The sequence below is a fragment of the Apis mellifera genome, linkage group LG11 (assembly GCF_003254395.2).
Source record: "Apis mellifera strain DH4 linkage group LG11, Amel_HAv3.1, whole genome shotgun sequence".
Classification (NCBI taxonomy): Eukaryota; Metazoa; Arthropoda; class Insecta; order Hymenoptera; family Apidae; genus Apis; species Apis mellifera.
In genome coordinates, this window is record NC_037648.1 from 16,308,351 (window position 1) to 16,326,806 (window position 18,456).

At 29.7% G+C, this 18,456-nt stretch overlaps 3 protein-coding genes across 4 annotated transcripts; 1 reads left to right on the forward strand and 2 right to left on the reverse strand.

Moving 5' to 3' along the window:
• Positions 1-179: 179 nt before the first annotated feature.
• LOC726508 (ABC transporter G family member 3) lies at positions 180-8,721 on the reverse strand. The gene is made up of 24 exons (XM_026443715.1): positions 8,442-8,721; positions 7,759-8,011; positions 7,296-7,606; positions 7,020-7,218; positions 6,817-6,955; positions 6,335-6,665; positions 6,103-6,234; positions 5,762-5,990; positions 5,569-5,674; positions 5,299-5,470; positions 4,987-5,093; positions 3,192-3,361; positions 3,043-3,091; positions 2,903-2,952; positions 2,676-2,815; positions 2,427-2,597; positions 1,996-2,234; positions 1,742-1,928; positions 1,446-1,577; positions 1,131-1,358; positions 896-1,031; positions 695-800; positions 514-614; positions 180-384 (listed from the first exon to the last, which is right to left on the reverse strand). Exons 1-24 carry the CDS (start codon positions 8,538-8,540, stop codon positions 209-211), a joined length of 3,963 nt encoding a protein of 1,320 aa, XP_026299500.1. The 5' UTR covers positions 8,541-8,721; the 3' UTR covers positions 180-208.
• A 368-nt stretch (positions 8,722-9,089) lies between these two features.
• Positions 9,090-16,523, forward strand: LOC100576761 (protein Spindly). The gene is made up of 7 exons (XM_006570470.3): positions 9,090-9,106; positions 14,075-14,569; positions 14,653-14,953; positions 15,060-15,180; positions 15,244-15,550; positions 15,677-15,833; positions 15,925-16,523. The coding sequence occupies exons 2-7, from the start codon at positions 14,319-14,321 to the stop codon at positions 16,396-16,398; spliced, it is 1,611 nt and encodes a 536-aa protein (XP_006570533.1). The 5' UTR covers positions 9,090-9,106; positions 14,075-14,318; the 3' UTR covers positions 16,399-16,523.
• Positions 9,545-17,821, reverse strand: LOC551500 (phosphatidylinositol 4,5-bisphosphate 3-kinase catalytic subunit delta isoform). Of its 2 annotated transcripts, none has more exons than XM_006570469.3 (10): positions 17,154-17,821; positions 16,525-16,983; positions 13,498-13,929; positions 12,960-13,390; positions 12,497-12,787; positions 12,107-12,385; positions 11,659-11,865; positions 11,260-11,574; positions 10,551-11,013; positions 9,545-10,456 (listed from the first exon to the last, which is right to left on the reverse strand). In XM_006570469.3, the coding sequence occupies exons 1-10, from the start codon at positions 17,295-17,297 to the stop codon at positions 10,325-10,327; spliced, it is 3,153 nt and encodes a 1,050-aa protein (XP_006570532.1). In that variant the 5' UTR covers positions 17,298-17,821; the 3' UTR covers positions 9,545-10,324. The 2 variants fall into 2 exon arrangements, with proteins under 2 accessions (XP_006570532.1, XP_623897.1); XM_623894.5 differs by having other exon boundaries at positions 11,659-11,928; positions 17,154-17,818.
• Positions 17,822-18,456: the final 635 nt, after the last annotated feature.

Below are 18,456 nucleotides of genomic sequence, written 5' to 3' on the forward strand. Positions count from 1 at the left end.
AATTATAATAATATAATATAAAGAATATTATAAATATTATAGAATTTTTTTTTATTAAAATTAACTCAAATATAATATCGTTAAATAATTGCTTTTAATTCTTGTTGTAATATATTAAATTTTGTACTATCAATTTTGAAACATCTTTCTATTATTACAATTATATGATACATAATAAATCATTGACAAACGATGATATATTTTTATCTCATTTCCATCTACAACGATTCCACAGACATATATAAGCAAAAATATGGAAGACGAAATAAATAGTAACCATTAATATAATGTCGATCCAAAAATTAGTTTCATCAAAATCGTAGCGCTGTAGAACTTGAATTCCATCGGTAATGCAAGGTAATTCAGGATCAGTCTCTTCACAAGCTAAAAATATTAAAATATCGAATGATTATTATTATTATTCGTTACTATTATTTTTTACATATTTATTTTAACGATTTAATACGAAGAAAATATTTAACTTTTATTACAAATGAATAGATTAATATTTACATATATTATGCACATTGTTCCATTGTAAAATTGTAAGCGCTTCGGTAGAATGTAATAACCAAGAAATATATTTTACCCATTGGATGTATACTGGTAATGATCTAAAATATATTAACTATTATTTATTTTTTTTCTAGCTATTCGATGATACGTTTATATAACTTATAATTAAATATCTTACCCAAGTTTGAGAAATGGACCCATAGTAATCATGAGAATATAATCGAATGGTATCAAGTAAGCCATTGCCAATGGTACACTTTCAAATGCTGTTGAAAAAAAACATCCTAAAATATATACGTTAATAATTAATTTTATTTATATTATATTTTTATTCTACTCATCTTTTAATTGTATAAAAATTGTAATAATAAAATTTTACCACACGCAGTCGATACATTTATGGTAAGCAGAAGAACAAGTAACGTAAATCCAAAAGTTTCGATATTGTCTCGCAATCCAGCTAACCAATATAGAATCGCCGTAAACAATAGCGGCTCTATTATCAAGCCAGGTATCTGTAATACATTCGTTTTTTAAATTACTTCTTGGTATAAAAAAAAAATTGAGAATCATATATTTAATAATCGAAACTATGAACATTTTCTTTTACTTACCAAAGAAAATATACGCGCAATGTAATACAGATAAATCGGATACATTCCAGCTCGATATTCTCTTCGAAGGAGAGGTAATTCCTGCGGTATCAAGGCTAATGTAGCATACATTGGAAAAAATGCATTTTCAGATACCAGTATAAAAATAACACCTTGTGCAGCTTGAATCCCGAGTTGATCAAAATTTACAGCACCCATAAAACACAAACCACCGATCGTTGCGACACTCTACCACATTTTTTTTTTTTTTTTTATACTATACTTGCTTAATTTTCGCAAAAATATTTTCATATATGAATCATCGTATTCACTCACCACTTTTTGAAATATTCTAATTATTTGTACCGATGGGTCTCTCAAAACTTGTAAGAAATGACGATAAATCAACCAGAAGAGTCGTGAACAACAATGTCGTCTCTTTTTCTTCCTGTATGAGCTAGTTTTAATCTACACACGCACATATATTAAAACAATATCGAATTATTCGGGTAATAAATTCAAAATTAAAAAATAATTCGTTCGAATGGAATAATAAAGAAAAAGCAAACGATGAATATTTATTTATTTTTTTTCATTTATTAGAACCCGAAAAAAATAAATTAGATACTTACGGTTAAAGAAGATATCGAACTCTGTCTCTCTAAGATACGATCGATTTCGTTCGAAGCTTTACTGTTTGAAAAAATATCGCATATCTTGTGAGCCACTTGTTCGCCATCTTTATTTTTCGATCCCGTGGCTACAATCGCTATCAGGAAATCAGCAGGATTATATTTTCGCGGACATTCGTAGCCCTGACTAGAGAATAAATCAGAGTTGGATGGAAAAAAAGAAGACGAATAATTTCTCTTATCGGGAATCTTACCTTGCAAAAAATTCTACCGCTTGATCGATTCGACCTGAAAATGCAACTCGACCTTCGGCAATCAATATTATTCGATCGAAGGAACTGAATATGTCAGAACTTGGTTGATGTATGGTGCACAACACTGTTCGTCCTTTTGCTGCGAATGATTTCAATTGGGAGATTACACAATTTGCCGAATGAGAATCTTGCCCGGTTGTCGGTTCATCCAAGAATAATATCTTTGGATCTGTCAATAACTGAGAAAAATCTGTCATTAAAAAAAATATCGTCAAAAATGGATATATATATCGATAATAAGAAGAAGAATTTACCGTACGGAAAGAAGGAGAATAAGAAAAAGATAAGTAATAAACTAGAAAGAAATTGTTATACGTTTAAAAGAAAGAAAAAGATAAAGTATTGTAAGAAAGAATATATTTAAATCGTACTTCCGTGGCAAAAGACAATCTCTTTTTTTCACCGCCGGATAATACTTTGTCGTCGATGCTGTTACCAATTCGTACATCGCGTCTACTCGTCAAGCCAACATCTTTTAATAAATTGTCAATTTTTCTTTCAATATCCAATACTCGTAAATTTCCGTCAAGTTTCATTCGAGCCTGTATTAAAACGCAGAAGTAGAAAAAGTGAGATAAAAATCATCAAAAACGTAAATGTGAATGATTTCAATCTCTTACCATAAACCAAAGATGTTCGATCACTGTCATTGTCGCGACAAATATATCTTCTTGATGCATGTAACCACTGTTCTGCATCATATAAGAGGAATCTATCGTCCTTCCATTTGCTCGTATATCACCATGAATTAAATGTTCGGCTACGTATGAAATCGAAAAATAATTATTAAAAAATTAGCTTAATATTGGATCGAAAGAAGAAAAAAAAAAAATAAGAAAATACTCACATCCCGTGCGAAAAGCCAGAGCCGCTATCAACGAACTTTTACCAGATCCACTGAATTAAAGAGAAAGAAGTTAAAAAAAAAAGAAAGAAATAAAAATTTCAATTATCTGTATAAAATACCTTTTCGATAAATAATCTTACCTTGCGCCAATTATTGCTGTTAGATTTCCCGCTTCTGCTGCACCCCGTACTGAAATCGAACAAAATTTAACGAGCTTCGATCAAATGAATATCTACTTTACAGCGAACGAGTTCGATTATCGAACGAAAATTAACGAAATATTGCACACCGTTATCGATTAATCGTTTGCGCACATTTTTTCGACCACGATCCATCGCATATACAGAAAGATCTTTCCATGTAAGCGTCACACTTTCCGTATCATTATCTTCCACAAGATAATTATGTTTTTTACGAAACCATTTACCTTCTTTTAAAACGTACATCGTAATTAAGAAGATTTCGTTTTAATCTATTTCTATTCCGAAGCGATCGCAAACGAACAACCGAGTACCCGATTGAAGCAAGTTATACCGCAAATGAGATTGTCGCTGAACCCGCCGTGATACGCGATACCTCTTACGTTCCCACTCGATCTATACCTAGGAAGTATATACCGTTTCTCCCTATTTCTTTGGTTGAATAAAATCTTGGAATGTATATATATATATTATTTGTATAATTTATATATTTCAATATATTAATCTAATTATTCGATAATAAACGTATACTTTTAAAATTTTCACAATTCTATTATTATAATTTATTTTAAAAAATACGACTGAAAAGGATTCTAAATAAATTTAAAATATGCAATGCAAATAATTTCAAAAGAGATTTAATTTCAATTAAAAAATCGAGATATAAATATATTTATATATTTTAATTGGGTATTATTAATTTGATATATAATATTAATAATATAATGTAATAAATGTGCATTGCAAAATAAATATAAAACAACATAATTCAAAATTCAAATTTTGTCTAACGATAAATGAAAATTAGATTGTATATCGTTTAATATTGTACCGTTAAATAAATAGGAGATGAAAGAAAACTTGAAGTATTATAGTAATCGAAGATGGAAACCTTATACCTGTTTTGTACACGTAAGAATTCCTTATATGCATACATATGCTATATTTCTTCATGTATTTTTAAAAAACTACTTAAAAAGATTTCATAATCTTTGCAAGAATTAGAATTACGTTCTATTCACTATGGCACTATAATTTATTGCAATATTTGTTTAATAATAAAAGATAAAAAGTTGAAACGTTTCAAAAAATAAACTGTTAATTTAAATTTTTATTTCAAATTGATTTAATTCAAAATAATAATAATAGTTTGTGTTTCAAAACTTGAGAATTTGAATTTATATTTGAAGAAAGATGCAGAATATCGTTCTTTAATTTTATTATCGAACAAATATATACATTTTATTATATTCCTATGTTATTATACATATTATTAAGTTTCGTTACTATTTCTTACACACACATACACACATACATATACTCGCATAGTATGAATAACAACCGGTTTTATAACGATATTTGAACCTATGCATAGAAGGGTGGTCAACAGAGCAACGGTGTACTTGTTCTTTATCGTTGTCCGCTTATCACCAATAAAAATATTACAAATAATATCAATGATTATGATACATTTATAAATATACGAAAAAGTTCAAATATATTTTCTTTACAATCTTTTATTCATTTAAATGATATAAAATAATTGTAAAAAATGTTAATACAATGTTAATAATTCTTTTGTAATGTATATCTGTTTTAGAGAAATGAGTGAAGAAATAAAAAATGTTGTATATGGACAATATAAGTTGTTCAAAAATTGTGTAAAATAAATTCAATGTGGATTCTAATAAGATAATAAAAATTACGAAAATATTTATTCATGTGTTGTAAAATGAAAGAGCAAAATAAAAATAAAATAACAATAAATTATGGAGAAAAGTAACGTTATCCGGCAAAAAATTTGTGCGCGGATTTTGATAAGACAAAAATGACAGCGGTTATTGAATTTTTAATATAATTTTTAATCTACCTTTCTTTTTCTACCTTTGTTTGTAATTGCCCCTAGTTTTTAATAGTAAAGCCAGAAATGCCAAAAAACGAAATGCGATAATTAAGGAAAAAAGGCATACGATATCCATCCAAAAATGTTCCTAAAAATCGAAAATGATAAATAAGAGGATAAATAAAAATTATATAAAATAAATAGAAAAAATATATATACTTGCGTGCACGCAAAAAAAAAAAAAAAAAAAATTAAATAAATCGAACATGTATTCGAAGCGAAATATAATCTCTCTTGCCGCGTTGAAACGGATATAATATCATAAATATATATACATGTATTATATCGCGAACCTGTTTAAAATTGAACGTTTGTAAAATCATTCGACCAGATTTAGGACAAGTTGCATTGCTTCTCGTACATGCTATAGATTCCACTTCCGACCATTGATTGATAAGAAGAGCTTCGTTTCCATACCGAAACCAAGATAAATAGGAGAACCATTCAAAATAGAATGGAACGGATCTGTAAATTATTACGTATAAATTATACATATATAAATAATGTTCCGCATCTGTATAAATAATTAATATTAAATATATTCCAATTGTAATTATATTTACGCCGTATTTAAGAAAAATCCACCAAAAAGCAAAAACGGTATTATCACTGGTGGCCCGATGGATAACGCCATGGATAAATTGTTGCTAATGCAGGATATTAGATAGCCTATAAAAAAAAATATTTTTCTATCGAATAAATATAAGTATGATTTGATTGAAGTATTGTTCATGATATATATTATAAATAACATACCAAAAGATGTCGAAACATTAGCAACGAGAGCAACAATACCAGCGGTAATGAAGAAATGATCGATTCCCGGATACAATCCAATCATGGGATAAGCAATAATAGTGAAGAGAAGCGGTACTGCTATAAAAATAGGCGCTTCTGCGAGCGTTTTACACAGAAAATATACATCTGTACGATACATGCCGTTTCGATGTTCTCGTAAAAATATCGGTAGTTCTGCGCAAAAAACCTACACAATATAAATGAAATATACACATATATATGTACACATACATATACAAAAATAGCATAACTTTGCGCTTTATTTTTATATAATTTTTATATAAGCAAATAAATTTTACATTGATTACGGCAAAAACGTTCTGGAAAGTCATATTGGTGAGAAATATAAATAAAGCACCATTGATATTCATCACTCCGTCTTGATCTAATCGTTGATTGAAATAAACAATTCCCACCAATAAAGACACCATCTAAAACAAACGATAAATATATATACATATATATTTAGAATTTATATAGATAATATATATTTTCTACCGTATTTTTTTTTTTTTAAACAGTAATACCTACAATAGTCTGTAACAGACGAACTTTAATGAGGATAGGTTCTTTGATAACCGACAACCAGGAACGCCATAAAACTGCACGAAATTGTTCACACCAACTTGCTTTATACAACGATCGATTTTTCGAATATTTCGAATCTCGTATCGAATCATCGAATTCATTATTTATTGCCTCCGCTTCTAATGCAATTTTAATACCGTGTTCACTTTTTTGAAAGGCGTCGCATACAGTGTTTATCGCATGACGACAAGACGTTTCTTGTCCAGGTACAATCGCCAACATTTGAACAAAATAATCCGCCGGATTATAATTACTAGGACAAGCAGCGCCAAGTCTGTAAACATCAAATATTTTTATTACTTAATAAATTGCATAACTAGAAGAAAAAGTATGGGAAAAAATATGAAAGCAAGATATGTACAAAGCATGTGTCAACAACATATTTCTAGAAGTATTATTTATTGTGTTACTAGATAAGTACTTACGTTTCGAAAAAAGTGCAAGCCTGCGAAGTTGTACCCATGAAGGCTACTCTTCCCTCAGCCATTAATAAAATTCTATCGAATAGAGCGAATAATTCCGAGGAAGGTTGATGCAATGTAGCAACGATCGTTTTACCACGTGCTGGAAAATCATGACTGCGTATACATCCATCCAATTTACTCGATCAAATTCGATCGTTACTTACCGGCTAAAGTCTTCAATACTGAAACTACTTGATGCGCCATAAAAGAATCGAGGCCTGACGTAGGTTCGTCGCAAAACATCAACGGTGGATCGGTAAGAACTTCTGATGCGAATGACAACCTTTTCATTTCACCTCCGGAAAGACCTTTAATTCTTCCCGGTTGACCAATTACCGTATTTTTACATTTGGTTAATGCAAGCTACGAAACACGCAACGTTTCTTGAAATTAATTATAAACGATACAATTATAAATCTAGATATTTATTCGATATATACCTCGTTAATTACTTGATGCACTCGATCGAATCTTTGCTCCATGGGTATTTTTCGATCCATACGAACCATAGCTTGAAACAAAAGATGTTCCTTAACGGTTAAAGTGCCAACGAATAAATCATCTTGTTGCACATACGCGGTTCTCGATGTCAGTATCGTGGAAGATACTCTTCGCCCATTTGCAGCCATCACTCCAGATGCAATTACTCCACAACCCGATCGAAATGTTAAAGCGTTTAATAATGTTGTTTTACCAGCCCCTGATGATCCCATAATTACCAACAATTCACCTGGATACGCAACCCCGCATACTGTAATAAAATTTTATATCAACATAGAGATAAAGTTTAAACACTCGTTTTCTTTCTAATTGTTCAATTCTCAATTAATTGCACGCGATAAATCATTATTGAAATATTTTCTCCTAATCTTAATTCTTTCCGATTCCGATCTTCGTTCTTACCATCTTTCAATAAATGTCTTCGTCCGATAGGTTTTCTTTTTTTGAAAAAAACTTCCCATGGTTTTTCGTTCACTTTAGCAACATATACGTTTAAATCGCTCCATGTATACGTAATTGATTCGTTTTCGGTATTTCCTGTGGAATGCTGTGCCAATGTATCCTTCGACGTTATCCCTATTCTCGAATGTAAGATCGGCTTTAATTTGAACGACGATATCTTGGAATTCGATACTGCGATTCTTTCATTTTCTTCCTATAAAAACATCAAACAGAAATATATAAGAGAAGTAAATGTAAATTGTAAAAAAAAAAAAAAAAAAATAAAATTCTTTTTGTAGAAAGAAGAAAAAAAATTATAAAAAATAATTAACTTATTTCGTTCTATTAGACATATATTTTATCTTATGATTTTTATGCTTTCGTTTTTATTTTCAGAAACAACATTTTATAAAAATATCATTTCGAAATAATAATGAAAATAATCTTGGGAAAACCGTAAACATCGAGGAAGCCATATAATCATAATCTTCGTTCAAGCATCGAATGAGGCCAAAAGTATAATACACTCGAGAATGTATACAATATACATTCAAAATATTTCTATCAAGTAATACTAATTCACAATTTTGTGAAATTTAAAATAAATTCATATAAGAATTTAATTAAATCGTTTAATTGCTTACCAATGAAATCGCATCATATAAGATCGTTTGTGATTTATTCCGGCAAGTAGTTGAACTTTTCGATGATATCAAAGGTTCAGTTTCTTCTGTTGCAGTCATATTTAGTTTATTTCCCAGATTTAATTTCTTATCAATTTCATCTATAATTTTCGTTCAAATTATTCTGCGAAACTAAGTAAGTATCACCGAACATAGATATACAAATAAAACTGCGATCAATCTTATTTAAGAGGCACCGAACCGGTTTTCGAACAACGATAAACAAAAATTGTTATTTAACACATCGTAAAATACGATAATAATTCCATATAATCCTTTCCTTTGAAATCAAGCTCTCTCAACAGATGTGCAATTTATTTATACGAATGTTGATAAATCCGATATAAAAACTTCAAAAAATGAAAGAAGAAATATTATTCAAATAGACCGCGCACACGTAAACGTTCCTGCTATTGCGTGCAACTTGATGAAAATTGAAAACAATACAATTCGAAAAAAGTGTTCGATGTGATCAACCCGGTTTATGATCAGATAGAGCTCGAGGTTCGAAGTAGCCACAGTGTGCACAACGTTCTCGGATTGCAGTCGTCTTCCACCTCCATTCGTTGTTCCGTCTCTTCGTGTCAACTTATGTAATGCGACTCCAGTGATCCAGGAGCTTACGGGTAACGCAGTCAATAACAAAGTAAAAAAATCCGGCACGACAGTCTTGCACACGTAATTATGTTCGATGTTATTATAAGTTATATACTCATTTTCTTTTATAAATCTTTTCCATCCTATTTTTCTTCTTGTATATTTATTTAAATAATAATAAGAACTGTTAAGTTACAAGTTATACAAACAACATATTTCAAAAAATTAAACTCTATATAGTATTAAAAAAAAAGGAAAAAAAAAAATTAAAAAAGAATTTTTACTGTAACTTATATCACATTTTATTGTCTTTTTTATTTCATTTTTTTCTCATTTATTTTTTTTCCTCTTTCCTTGTTTCTTTTATCTTTTTTTTTTGTCTTCAATAATTATACATTTAACAAAAGTATTATTGGGATTTCGTAATATATCTACATATAGGTTTTTCAAATAATGAAAAAGCAACATGAAGAATAACTTCGTTTATTACAATCGATATAATAATATTTTAAGATTCGAAAATTTCGAGGATTATCGAGAATGTTCCATCAATCCTTCGAACATTCCTTATTACAATCTGGTAAAGATTATAAAGAGTGCTGGTAGAACGGCACAGCCACGATACTGCGATAATCTAATACGACGAGTGAAATGTCTTATGAGTGAAACATTCCTTTCAAAGAAATACTCGTCTCTGTTCTGTTTATGAGAATTTCGCGCTCGCAATATGAACCAATGATATGTACTATATACGTATTCTGCTTCTATTTTCCACCCACCTATTAAAAATGTGGCAAAGAGGGAGGAGAGTAAAGATATAGCGTATGAATGTACAATAAAGAATCGAATGTTTGCATATGCGCGTGCGCGTGGTAAAAATGTTCAAGGTAGAGAGAGAGAGAGAGAGAGAGAGAGAGAGAGAGAGAGAGAGAGAGAGAGAGAGAGAGAGAGAGAGGAAGGAGTGAGGGACGATAGTCACGATAAGGGGGTGCGCACGCGTACACGCGTTACTGTCGCACAGCAACGAGAAAGATAATTACTGGTGATCAAAAACGTTAGATCATTTTATCTTTCTTTATATCGAACGTATTCTTTTTCGAAGAAAATATCTATCATCGGCTTTCAATTTTCCACGTAATTTAAACGTAAATTATTGATGCGATAATACTCTCGTTCGTCTATAAGCAGAACAATCGGATTCACTTATTCGTTCCATTTATATTTTATCCAATTGTTTATTCGTTTATTCATGTTGTTTTATTGTTTTTGGACATATTATGAGAGGCCCAATTTAATGAAGTTTTCCACGAATTGCAAAGAGCTTCGTCAAATTTACTCCTAAAATGCTTTTGTGCCTCACTTTCCGACATCTCGAGTACCTAATTCCAAAAAAATTGAATTAATTTTTTAAATCGAATAATTTCTTTTTTTTTTTTTCTTGTCATTCAAAAGAAGGGAAAAATGATATCATACCAAAGTATCTCTCAAATAATTAAGATCTTTTTCCGATGATAATTCAGGTAATCCCGTTGATATCATCATGGCAAACAAGGACAATATTAGTCCTCCATGTTGCCGTAGAACGAGAAAAGCTTGTTCACAATGACTCTGAAATCGTTGAAATTCAACTGCTTGACCTTTCTTTGTTTGACCCTTGTTTATTACATGCACGAAATCATTGGTTAACACAAAAGGTACACGTTCACGTCTGAATCCAAATTTCTCTTTAAAATGTCCAAGTATATGACCAAAATCAACATGAAATAATTGCCCGGTTTTCTTCACCATTATATTATCCGAATGTCTATCGGCAATTCCAAGAACATACGTAGCCACACAATAACCCGCGCAACTCAAAGTAAATTCCTCGATAGCTCTATTCAATGCTGCTTCGGTATGATTATGATCTTTTAGCCAAGCAAGCAAAGATCCTCGTCTATAGAAATATAATGATGATGATGATAATAATAATAATAATAATAATAATGATAATAATAATAATAATGATGATGATAATAAGAAGAAGAAGAACAACAACAACAACAACAATAATAATAGTAATAGTAATGATGATCATAACGATGATAATGATGATGATGATAACAAGAACAACAATAATAATATAATGTAGAGAACATTTTCAAATTGTGTGGCAAAGATGGAATTTTCTATTTGAATATACCTAAAAGCAGCTGTTGCCGAAAAAGTTCCCTTTTCCTTTTGAATATTTGCAATTGTTTCCGCATTTAAAACCACTTCGATCATACCGACTCTATTTTCCGTTGATATGCAACCGTAAGGATTCATACGTAAATCCAAACCCTCTCTCTTCCAAAGTTTATCCATGATTCGTAGCATCTGTAGCGTAAGCATATCTTGTCTCAAATCATCTCCATGTTTTAGTATCAAGTAAATATCGTCGCCGAATGGATCGGTATTTTCAAAAACTAGCCAAAGTGGTCGCATTTTACTATCCATTACTCTACATTTTTCAATTCTGTAAATCATTAATTTTCGTTTTTGACACAAATTCACAAAATCTCTCATAACAAGTGTTATATGTTTAATCTTAGAATCTTACTTAATGCGTTTCCATCGGAAACTCGGATCCAATGGATTTAAAACGTTCGACAGCGCATCTTGACAATGGGGTTCTTGAATAAATTCTTGAAATCCTTGTAACGCAGCTTTCCGGTCTTTTCTCTGTTTTATTTGTTCGGAAGCACTTTTCAATTTACCCAAACATTCCATTTGTTTAAATAGTGACCGCATATGCTGCTGACTTCCCCTACAATACGCTTCTAATATTAAACCGAAGCGAACAGATACAGCACCCACTTGCATCTCTGATCTAACAAAAAAAAAAAAAAAAAAAAAAAAATAGAACATTCATAAAAGATAATATAGAAAATAGAAAAAGGCTTAAAATAGCTTTTTTTCTTTCTTTCATTCAGAACTCAATAAAAAGATATACGAAAGGAAAGAAAAATATATATGTGAAATGCAATAATAGACGAAATTACACCAACCTAAGATGCCAAAATAAAAAATGACCGATTCTCCGATTGTTAAGCGCGCGTCTCAGTAGAAACTCCGTCAAATCGCAGGATAAATAATTTTCATGTTTTAACGCTTGTACCAATTGCAATAGATAAAGGCTCAAATCCTCGTCACTGACATCCATTAAACAACGTACAGCAAAACTTCGAACATTTTGATCAGCATAAGCATAATCCAATAATTCAAGCGCCTTTTCGACGGATAATTTGGGCCACTGTTGCACCAGCGCCGTAGCTTCAGCTACTTCCCTGTATACGTCGAGAATCGGAAAGTAGATTTAAACGTTCTCTTTTTCTATGAAAATGGACGATGTTAAAATAACTCCTATCGTTTGGTATTTCGAATATTTAGATTTTCACCTATGATCATTCCATTCCACGCAGTGCAACAACTTGGCCAAGAGCGTGGGAATTTCAAGAAGACAATGATGCCTTAACGTCCACATTATCTTTCGTTCTTGTTCGTGAAGCTCGTGTAATGGATCTCTGTCCGCTAATAATCGAAGTTGTTCAAGTTGCTGCTTACCAACATCAGATTCTTGATTAGGTTCTTCTTGAATCGAACGTTCGGTAGATGATTCTCGCAACTTTCTCGCGTATTCCACCATTTTCTCCGGAGTAGGATAAAGAACCGACTTCTCTTTCCCATAACTAACAAGAATGTGTAAACAACGATATGAAATTAATTACTAAAAAAAATATACGTATTGTAATATCAAAAAAATGAAATGGAAGAGAAGAGGATAAAAGGGAAATAATTTTTTAATATTTTAGAAAGAAGGGAGAGAGAGAGAGAGAGAAAAAAAGAAAAAACTAGACTTACTTTGGAAATGTTAACATTAAAGCAGCCGCTCTATCTATATGAGGATTTGACACCACCGTTCCCAAAGGATGCAAAAGATCATCATTTTGCATATCCTCGGCATACGTCCACGTATATAACGTCATCGCTCCCGTTTTTAATTGTGATTTAAAGTCATATATAGTCGTGTTAGCCCAACACAACGGATTTATAAAAAACTCTTGTTTAGTATCTTTAACTAATCTACGACTCTTCAATCCTTTCGCAGTCTTACTAATTTCATACAAAACAAAACACAGCCTAGCCATTCGCGGTATATCTCGTACTTTTATATCAAACTTTAAGGTTTCTTCCCATTCGCAACTACCGTCAGAATTGACGACAGTTTCTTTAGTCTTCTGACTTTCGCACAAAGATTTCCCACCATGAAAAAGACCGGCTTGGAGACCAATCTGTAGATATAAGATTCAACGGAGAAATCAAGATTAATTCAATTTAATTAAAAGATATGGTAAAGTAGTAAGGTAACGATTGCTTTATAAAACAGAGAAGTTTATACCTCAACGGTGCGATGAGCCGCATCGCAGTTTAATCGTGATATCGCATTGACAGTGAAAACAAACGGTTCCTCTATTTTCCAAGCAGATACATGTTTACCCTTTTTACGTAAAGTTAGCGTGGAAAAGGATGGTCTTGTACGTTGCAAAGTATCTGCCTCTATATTTTCTGAAGTATTTTCTTGATCAACAGAGACGCTATCTCTGCTTAGAGTGACCAATGTAGGAGTAATATCTTTTGCTACACAATCTTGAATATAACTAAACTGTATTAAAGGATAATCTCCTATTAAATATTCCTCCTGGCCGCAAACCTTCAGAGTAAAGTCATTTGGATGTCCTTTGGACATTAAAGTGTTTGCTCGTTTATTTAATATAGATACCAATAATTGATATGGCGTCGTACTATGCGATATTTGAAATGTGAAGGCTGTCTGAAATAAATTATAATCATGCGCAAATTATGAATATGTCTATTTAAGAAGATAGTAATAACTTTTGTTTCTTTTTGGAAAATTTTTTTCGATTTTTTAACGATTTTCTTCGATTTTTTACTTTTTGGCGGGAATTCGCTAACAGAACAGGAAATACGTGAAGGGAGAGGGGATGGCGACGAGTGGAAATACCGGGAGAAGGGGAAAAAGATAAAATAGAAAGGGAAGCCATAAATATAGATGTCTACACTTTTCATTGTATTGTAACTGAAATTCAAAGAAACAAGTAGAAGATAAGTATACGCGATATATGCTGTTGATTTTTAAACAAAGTTCATAACGATTCGCCTTTAAACTTGAACGCACGTAATAAAAGTTAACCTTAAAATATGTCTACACAAGATTCGACGAATGTGGAAGAATATATCGAAGAATACACAGACATACGTAATGATCGTTGTTATAAACTATTACAAGTTGAATACGAAAAATGTAAACAAGAAATTCATAATTTAAAACGAAGACTCGAATTAAACGAAGTTATGTTACGGGAAGCTCAAGAAGCAAATGAATTACTTGAACGTTCCCTTGAGGGACGAATCTTGGAAAAAGAGCAAGTTATTTTCAAAGACAAAGAAAAGTAAATTTACGAAATTTCTATAAATAATATTGCTCGTTAACCTTTCTCCTATTTTTATTTTGCTTTTTATTTTTTCCTTTTAGATATCATATCCTTACAAAAGATTATGAAAATATAATTTCAAATTTAGAAAAAAAATTAGCACAACAGACGCAACAAATTGAAGAATTACGACAAAACGCTAATCAATGTATAAAAACTGAATGCAATACCATCAAAGATCAATCTACAAATCTTTCTCTTGAAACAGATAATATTTCCTTAAGAAATCATGTTGACGAACTTTTATCTATACTGCGAGAAGAGAAAGGAAAAAATGAACATGCAGAAAAAATGATCGAGGAATTAAAAACTCGATGCGATAATTATGAATACTATACTCAAGTGAGTATAAAAGATATTGATATATTGTTAAAAAAATATTAATTTATATAGAATTATATTAAAAATATAATATAAATAAGTATAAAATATTATTTCTATTGAATAGAGTATCAAAGAAGAATTGCACGAAAAAGATCAAACTTTAGAAGAAGTTCGCGCAGAGCTTATTCTAAAACGTGCAGAAATGGCATCGCTACAAATGGATGCTACATGTGAATCACGTAAAGGCGAGTATTAATAAAATTTAATTATTTTCATTTAAGATTTTAAAATTTTTTTTTTTTATACAGGTAATTCACTCTTTGCTGAAGTGGAAGATCGTCGGCAGAACATAATGAGTAAAATGAACGTATTACGTGAGAAATATATGGAATTAAAACGCGTATATAAATCGCAAACTGCAGAACTTAAAATGTTAAAAGCAGAACGTGTTGCAACGTTTAGAAAATGGGAAAATGATACAAATCATATATCAACAGAGAATGAGGAGTTAATTCAAAAATATAAAAATAGAATATCGGATCTCGAAAGTAAATTGAAATGTGAAATTAAGAAAAATGATTCAAGACAATTAGATCGTAGCGACACATCTTTTGGGTATAAAATGAATTATATAAATATATATTAATAAAATTCTAGCATTAAATAATATCCTTTTGTCTCTATCTGTTTCTCTATTTTATATTTTTCCTTACACTTTTTTTTTTTCTTCAAAAATTAAAGCTACTTTCAATCACTTTTGGATACCAAAAGAAAAGAGACAGATGAACTACGTACAAAAATAGAAGATTTTCATACAAAATTTTTGATACAAGAAGAAACAAAATTGACTATTACCAAACAATTAAATTATTGGCGTTGCAAAGCTTTGTCTCTGGAGGTAATTATTCCTATTTGTGATAATTTTATTTCTTCACCTTTATTTCTAAAAAAAAAATGATATATAATTTTTTTTTTTTATATTTTAAAAGGCTCAAATATGCGCTGCACAAGCAGAATTAAAAATGGATCTTGCGAATCATGTAGAGCACAAAATCTTGGAAGAATTAAATGATGTCACGCAAAAATGTAATAATGATAATACAGAGATTAATGAAAAACAATCCACTGATAGACAAGGATTACAAAACTCTGCTCAATCATTTCCATTAAATAATTCTGTTAAAATTAAACATACTTCCTGTTCGATTAAAAATTTAGAAGATTATGAAAATCATAATGAACAAACTGATAAAGAAAATTCTAATCAAAATAATTGCGTAAAATTTAAAAATCTTAAGCCTAAAAAATCATGCAAATTTGAAGATAATCAAAATGCTAATAATAATGCAAATAAAATTTTTAATAAACTTTTACACTCCATGGAGAATATAACAATTGAGGAAAGTAAGAACTTATCAAACATCGACAATGAAAAATATCCTATAGTTCACATATCTAACTAAATACAATGATTAATAAACATTTGCTATACGATATTGTAGTAATTCAACATGTAAACAAATGTTTTTTAATTTTTATATATAATATGATAATGAAAAAAAATAATAATAAAACAATTCTTCTCTTACCTCTGTATTTTCAAATTTAGTAACAAGAACGATATTTCCATCTTTTAATCGACATTCGATATTTTTTGGTATTGTGGCAGTTGGTGCTAATCGAGTAGGAAATTGATAACGTACTTTTTCCATCCAAGATTTTTTTTGTCTTGCCATTGCAACTTCATCTCCCAAAACTCTCATTTTCCACCTAAAGTCATTCACTTCAGAATTTCTTAACGCTGTAAACTCGTGTAATCCTTTGCCAATAAGAACACCGATTCGAGAATCTAAATTTCTATCACTTTTAACACCTTCACGCTCTATAACTTTAAGCACAGAACAAAATGGTTTAATATCGCACAAACGTCTAGTTTCATCTCGTAATTCTTCCGCTTCTGCATTCGAGTTAATACATGAAAATACATAGGACGGAGCATCTTTTAATGTACCATGAAGAGGATATTTGCTGGCTTCATCCCAGAGATCCTTTAGAATAATTTATATCTTAATTATTAATATATTTTTATGTTTATGTATTAATATATTTTTATCTTTATTTATTTTTATTTAATATTTTTTTCTATGTATATATATATATACATATATATACATATATACATATAAAAATTACATCTTTATATACTTTTTTAACCTACCTCTTTAATTTCGGCCAAAGTAATATTGCGATTAGTTTCCAAGGGTATAACGACCCCATTTGGCATTAAACAAGTAAGTTCAATAACTTCTGTGGGTGATTTCGCCCAAAAATTATAAGTATACGCACTTGGTATATGAACCATTGTGTTAAATGTTTTCGATAATATATAGAAAAATTTAATAAAATACAAAGGGTAATAGTTTAAATTAATCGAAGAAAAACACACGAAATGTATCGTATAGGTCGCATCGTGACCGAAAGTATCCTTTCTCTTTTAAACAATATGACTTCATTGAATCATTTGATAAGAAGTTGTATGATAAATAAAACGATCATACAATCAACACATTATCTTTCTTCTATGAACTTTTTTCTTCATCCTTATATCCATACATATAATTGTAAATTTTTTTCAGATCTGAATTTTGCAAGATTTTAAATTCAGATTAATTGATGAACTTGCTCGATTATTTAATTATTATCGGTTGAATTCGTAACATTTTGTATCATATCTATTATGTACTTTAATATATAAAAAAATGTTACTTTGTTCGATTTGAATCACACAAGTGAAATCCATATAATCGCTTCTTTTTATATGTGATAACACTACTCGTCAGCCATTATTTTTATAAATGCATTCTACCCACCTACTTACACGTACATTTATGTACATATGTGTATATCAAAGCAAAATTAGTCTGTTTTTCTATTGGATCTTATTTCAATCGAATTTTATATATATAAAATTATATATATATATGCATATGCATATATGTACCTAATGTACATATTTACAAAAAATATGTAAGTAATTTTTTAATTCTTCTCATATCTTATAATTTATTTTTTAATATATATTTAATTTAATAAGCTTGAATAATGATGTAATATTTGTAATCCAAAATATTGATCATCGTTTAATTTCATTATGCAAAATAAAAATATAAATATAATTATAATAATAATAATAATAATAGTAATAGTAATAGTAATAGTAATAATAATAATATTAGTAATAATAATAATAATAATAATAAAAATAAAAATAAAAAATAATAATAATAACAATATTAATAATAACAAAAACAACAACGACAATAATAACAACAGGAACAATAATAATCATAAAAATAATAATAATAAAATAATAACAATATAATATAATAATATAATAATAATAAAAATAAAAATAAAATAATAATAATAATAATAATAGTAATAGCAATAGTAATAGTAATAATAATAATAATAATAGTAAAGTCCCTAGTTGTCATTAAATTAGAAAAATTCTAGATGTA